This window comes from Ipomoea triloba, chromosome 4 (assembly GCF_003576645.1).
Source record: "Ipomoea triloba cultivar NCNSP0323 chromosome 4, ASM357664v1".
NCBI classification, from domain to species: Eukaryota; Viridiplantae; Streptophyta; class Magnoliopsida; order Solanales; family Convolvulaceae; genus Ipomoea; species Ipomoea triloba.
This window is the reverse complement of record NC_044919.1, coordinates 16,115,634-16,122,489: the sequence shown is the minus strand read 5'-3', so window position 1 is coordinate 16,122,489 and position 6,856 is coordinate 16,115,634. Positions and strand designations below refer to the sequence as shown.

Genomic DNA, 6,856 nt, shown 5'->3' with positions numbered 1-6,856 from the left:
TTTCAATAATTTTATTGACGAATTATCAAAAACGATCATGTTATAATAATACTAAGGGGACGTTTGGTTCACGGAATCTTTGATTACCTAGGTAATCTGAGTTTGGTAATGTTATATTACCCTGTTTGGTTCAAGTTATAAGATTACCCGTTAATGTTATATTACCTCAAAGCTGATGTGGCGGTAATGTTTCAAGGTAATGTGATTACCCTAATTTTCTTAGGTAATCTCAGATTACCTTGTATTATTCCAACTTTGCCCTTGTTAACTAATCTTTATATAATAATAATAATAATAATAAATATATGTTTATATAATCAAATATACATGTGTGTATGTTTATATATATATATATATATATATTATTGACGACATTATAGTAAATTGATTCATATAATGTAAAATATAACACTTAACCAAACAAGGTAATATTATATTCCACAATTCAAACCAAACACATGAGATAATCTTACATTCCCAAAATCTAACATTACCTTCCTGGAGGTAATCCTATTACCTGGAGTAATCCAAGATTCCGTGAACCAAACGCCCCCTAAGGGTGTGTTTGGAAGCCTGAAAAATGATTTTCGAAAATCATTTTCTGGGCTTCTAGTGTTTGGCTACAACTGGAAGACCCGATCAACGGAAAATGATTTTCATTGACTGGGGAATATAGGCACCAAATGGTGGAAAATGACTTCCGCCCAATTTAGGCGGAAGTCATTTTCCGCCTTCACCTCCCAATCGTTTTCGGCGAGAAAACTAGAGTACTGTGCTCATTCGCTGGAAACCAGAGCGCAGTGCTCTGGTTTTTGGCGAGAAACCAGATTTGGTTTTCGCGCGGAAATGAGGTGTTTTTTTAAAATATAAATTAAAAATATTATTTTTAATATTATTAGTTTATATTTATATATTTTAAATAAAATAATAAAAATATATAATTATACATTTTTACTCATTTTCAAAAAATAACCAAACACACAAAGACAGTTTTCCAAAATATAACTAAATACTGAAAATGAAACTATTTTCTAAAAAATGATTCATTTTACGTAAATAATTTTCCTATTCTAAAAAATAAAGACTAAAAATAAATTCGTACATGTAAATCCAGGACAAAAAATAAATGAACTCATAAAAAATTGAAATGTCAATTCAACATTACACATGTCTGCCACCGTTCACCAATATTAAAATCCGAATCTATTTGGAACCCACAGGCCACAGCCGATCCTACTATCTACTCTCTGGTCTCTACTCTCTACTCCCTTCTCACTCTCCTCCACCAATGCTGCCATACGCCACCATACAGGAGGCGGAAGCCGCCGTGGGCCGATCCCTCACGGTCGCCGAGACAATCTGGTTCAACTACTCCGCCACCAAATCCGACTACTTCCTCTACTGCCACAATATCCTCTTCCTTTTCCTCATCTTCTCCATGGTCCCTCTCTACTACCTCTTCCTCGAATTTTTCCTGGAAAAGTATATCCATTCCTACAAGATTCAACCAAAAGTCAATCTCACCCTCTCCGATTCCTTCCGCTGCTACAAATCAGTCATGCGCATGTTCATCCTCGTCGTCGGCCCTCTCCAGCTCGTATCGTATCCCTCCATCAAAGTAGTATCTCCATTGATGTTTGTTTTAATTCAGCTTCAAGAAGATAATCGATCATCTTATAGAATGTGTTATTTAATTGTGTTATTGACTTTTTTTAGGGGTAATGCAGATGATTGGGATAAGGACGAGCTTGCCCTTGCCATCCATATGGGAAATTGCGGCCCAATTGATTGTGTATTTCTTTGTGGAGGACTACACAAACTATTGGATCCACAGGTTTTTGCATTGCAAATGGGGGTACGAGAAGATTCACAAGGTTCACCACGAGTACACAGCTCCAATAGGATTTGCAGCGCCGTATGCGCACTGGGCGGAGATTTTGATCCTCGGGATCCCGTCTTTTCTGGGGCCCGCCATGGTCCCATGTCACATTATTACGTTCTGGTTGTGGATTGGGCTGAGACAGATTGAGGCCATCGAGACCCACTCTGGGTATGCACGCATCTTCTCTCTCTTTTTTCTTTTCTTAGACAATTTACACAGTACTAGTATTGCTAACAAAATTCCCCCTTTGTTGTTTAGCTTTTAGCTTGATTGAGTTGTTAATTATTTCATTCTATTGGTAGTTTGACCAAATCATCCTCCAACAGTGACATTTATTTTTCCTTTCTTTGCACTGTTTGCTTTTATTAAATTTGGATTTATCTTACTAAAGTGAATTGTATTGTATTGATGGGATCTTCCCTAGCTAAACAACTTTGTTTTCCAAATAAAGAGAAATATTAAAAGGTTTCTTTAGCAAAGTTGTGAAAGGTGACACAGTGAGTCTGTATTGACAACGGAAAGAAGTATTAACACTCAAAACACATCCTTGAAATACTGAAATAGTTTGAAAAGTAACTTTTGGATTATGATAGTTGCATGCTATTTGATGTGTACATATATCCATATTGAATGCACCATGCTGCCTCCACTTTCTAATTTATTTTTAAATAAAATTTGCCATATTATTTCATGCAATATTTTGGATTGATATTGAATTATAATATAATTTAACCAATACAAATTTGGACTCAATGGACTCTTAGACTCGACGAGCAACATTTTGGAAACTTAGCATTTTGATTGTTTATATATTATCTTTATCTACCTAATTTTTAGGTTAACATGTTGCATACATAATTGGCATTGAGACAACCAGGGAGAGACCATTGATGTTAAGGCGAGGTGCCACCCGACCGCCTAGGCAACAACTAGGCGATGAGGTCTTTAGATTTAGCCTTCCTTTTAGGATCCGTTGACGGATTATAATTGGGGTTATTCATTCTCAACCATAACCTGCCCTAAAACAAAGTAAACAACCACTAAGTAAACAGAGTGATGCTAGGAAGGGGGGAGTCAGTGTCTCAGGCAGTAGTCAGGCTCTTAGCTATGCATTAGTAGGGTTTTTTTAAAGGCGAGGCGAGCTTGTTAGGCAACCGGTCTCCACTAACCGAACGCCTAGGTGACGCCTTAACAACAACAGGAGAGACACATCTAGGGAGGGGAATTTCACTTTTAAAAGAACAATTTACGCCTAGCATTTTTAAAATATTGCAAATGGTTGATTACCTATCTAAACAACAAAGAAGAATATGAGTTGTGATTTTTGCTGGAGAATTTGGTCTTTAGCAGAACTTATTGGAAAATTAGGGATTGAGGGTGCATGTAGTCAACCTGAGCTGGCAGGCAATGATTTAGTTGTATTGAGTTCACCTAACTTGGTAGATAAGGTGATCATTTGCTTGATAAGAGTCGGCCGATTTGGCGCCAAGTTGGCTGACCGACTAGGCGGCGCCTAAATGGGAACTGGCCACGGTCGAGCGGCGCCTTGGTGCGATTTTTACAATAGTGATCAAAATAGGAATAAGAATCAATTGCCATATTTAAATTTTTGTCATATTTTCTTTCTTCAGATTTACTTCCTACATTAAGTTTCTTACATTATAATACAAAATGTTATACATGCACACTCATGCATTCACAGACATAATATATTAGGCATATTTCTTATAAAATTAAAATGTATCATAAAAGTGGCTATGTTGGTTATCTTGTTTAAAAAGCCTTTATAGATCATTTGCATCACCGGATCTTGAAGAGGAGGCCTTAATTTTTTGAGCAAGAAGGGGCTTAAGTGCTGGGTAGTTGGTTGCCAAGCTCTGCAGTTTCAAGAGGCTAGCAAAACAGGGGAAGGGAGAAGAAGGTGGATGGTGTGGGCAGTTAGCAAAAACAGAGGGTATCACCAGTGGTTGAGCTGGGGTTGGGGGAGGGGAGGCTGTTGTAGGTAGACTGTACCTGATTGAGAGATAGAGCCAAAGTGGTAAGCAAAAGGGTATCAATCTCAACTGAAACCCATGTGGAATTCAGGAATGAGATCTTTCAATTACCCACTTTCCACCCCGATTAACTAGTACATTGAGTACCCAATCAAACACCAACTATAGTTATTTCCGTTCTTGAATTGGAACCTCCCAACCAAAAGTATTTAGTTGCATCATGTGTTTATTCTTGTTAGAAGCTTTTGCTATTGGATGGGTAGAGTTGATTACAGCGATATTGTACAGTGACTTAAAAGATTCTATTCTGATGGTTAAATTTAACCGTGTCAGTTTATTAAAAATAATTGTGTTGTTTCTAAGTGAAACCATGTAGAAGATATACTAGAAGCTACCTGCTCCCTTACCTATCTTGGCATCTGTTATAGCATCACTGAAAATTTGACATATGGAATATCATTTATTCTACTGAATCAGTGCTTCTGTATTCACATCGATTATTGTTGTACTGATTTCAATATGACAGTTTGTGTCTGTTTTTACTCACCTGTTATCACCAATGTTAACTCAGGTATGACCTTCCTTGGACTCCCACAAAATATATACCTTTTTATGGTGGTCCAGATTACCATGACTACCATCACTATGTTGGTGGTCTAAGTCAGAGCAATTTTGCTTCAGTATTCACCTATTGTGATTACATCTATGGAACTGACAAGGTGTGTGTATAAATCATTTATATTGGATTAATTCTCAACATTGATTCATTTAGGCCTTAAGACCAAACATTTTCTTACACTTTTTTTGGGCTTTATCTCACAGGGCTACCGCTATCAGAAGAAAGTCCTTCAGCAGGTATCTTTGTGCCTTCTTTTATTTTTATTTTCCTTGACAAACACCATGGAGCCCTTGGGTTTTCAGACAGTCCATTTTGCTATCATCTTATTCAAATTTCATTACAGTTAATAATATCTTGATAGGTTGGTTCCACGGTATTATGTTGAAGTGATAACTGATAACAATTGCTATTGGACTTTTTTATTTTTTCAATTGGTTAACTGTTTGCTATTTGTATTCTTTTGCTTCATGATGCCATTTTCTTCTATTCCAGTTACGAGAAGGCTCTAAAACCAATGGTGAACAAAATGGATTTTCACACATCTCAGGGGAAGATATTAAAGTTGACTAGATCTGGAACCTCAGATACCACCACCTTCATAGTTAAAACTAGTGAAGTTGTGGAAGCAACAAGTTGACCACTTGACCAAGTGCTTTATTTTTAGTTTGCTCATAGATTTGGAAGTTCTAGTAGTACCTGCCAGCATGAATTTCTTTTAAACAGTGATCTTGTGGACCTAGGTGAGAATTTTATGTATTAGTGATGAAGTATTAGTCCTTAAACTTTGTTCTTTTTGACGGTACGCTTAGCTTTGATTAGTTGAGATCAGTCTCATGGGTTGTGAATTATGATTATGAAATTTGAAACAAGTTTTTCACCTGTTGGCTGAATTAGTGAATTTGAAATGTCTCTATTGATTAAGAAAAACTTGACAGGCCTATCTCTCTTCCGCCATTTTCTTTCCCAGAACTTGGCTATTCTTGGTATTCTTCGCCAGACTGCAAATAGAAACCATGGTTATCACCGTAGATGACTGCGACACAAAGGCCTCCAGGCACCACTTGTTTCCGCAGACATAACATATCTTCATTGCACTGCTTGCCAATTGCGTCTAAATCTGTAGTGTTCGTTTTACAACTTGTGCAAATGAAAGTCGGTCAACACAACTGTTACATGTTCATAAATATATAACAAGTTTGGAGAATTTGTGAAATTCGGTTATTACTTTGAGTAAAAAGGATTTCAAACCCTTTATAATTATTATTTTTAGAGTGGCACTCGATTGTGCCACGGATTCTTATGAAATCTAATACTTATATAAAAAAATGTAATACTTCAGGTATCAAAGATCTTAAAAAGCATTATAAAAGGATCCTCTTCTAAGAGTATGTACTAGATCTGCTTGGTGACACTAGTATGCAGGGGCCAGGGGCGAAGCCATACGACATTGCCATGAATCCTAGTATCAAGCTTGTAGCCACCATGAATCCTAGTATCAAGCTTGTAGCCGGTGGAGAGGCTTTTGACAATCTGAAGAGGTATAAGAAGTTAGTGGGAAACTTAATTATCTCACTATTACTTGTCAAGATATTGCGTTTCCAGTTAGCATAATAAGTCACTGAGTGAGCCTACGCAAGCTCATTAGGAGGCATCTATCTGGATCGTGAAGTATCTAAAGGGTGCTCCTGGGAAAGGGGTATTATATGCAAATTATGGGCACACTAGTGTTGAGGCGTTTTCTAATGCTGATTGGGCTTGGTCTCCAAGTGATAGGAGGTCTACAACAAGTTATTGTGTGTTCGTAGGGGGCAAGTTGGTCTCGTGGAAGAGCAAGAAACAGAGTGTCGTAGCACGGTTCAATGCAGAGTCTGAGTATAGGGCCATGACTCACGCCACGAGTGAGATTGTTTGGGTGCATAGTATTTATTGGTCATGGTATCTATTAGTCATGGTCCGCCGTGACTAATTCCTTAAAAAAAAAAAAAAAAAAAAACTCTATTCCCTTAGGGCCGGCACGAGATCCAAACTCGCTAGCTACCTGACGGGAGGGTGTTTTCATGGTAAAGCTTAAGGCTTTGTTACGAAAACACTACACTCTGTTCCCTTAGGGCAAGACACTGGATTCGACACGCTAAGACTAAACTATTAAAGCAGTCAAACAACGGTCAAGAGCCCACGCAACGGTTACAAGAGCCCACACATTAAGAGCACCGCCTCATCAAAGATAGGAGTTATGAGTTGTAGTAGGCGTCACTTATTAGGGGCCGTTGCCATCATTATTTTAACCATTACAGATGTATAGTATATAAAAGCTGACCCCATGAAGCAAGAGTCCGCGGGTGGGGGGGGGGGGGGGGGGGG

At 37.9% G+C, this 6,856-nt stretch overlaps 1 protein-coding gene across 1 annotated transcript; it reads left to right on the top strand.

Moving 5' to 3' along the window:
- Positions 1-1,207: 1,207 nt before the first annotated feature.
- On the top strand, positions 1,208-5,408 carry LOC116015051 (methylsterol monooxygenase 1-1-like). Its single transcript, XM_031255046.1, has 5 exons — positions 1,208-1,618; positions 1,728-2,050; positions 4,448-4,595; positions 4,699-4,731; positions 4,988-5,408. The coding sequence occupies exons 1-5, from the start codon at positions 1,289-1,291 to the stop codon at positions 5,063-5,065; spliced, it is 912 nt and encodes a 303-aa protein (XP_031110906.1). The 5' UTR covers positions 1,208-1,288; the 3' UTR covers positions 5,066-5,408.
- The last annotated feature ends 1,448 nt before the right edge of the window (positions 5,409-6,856 follow it).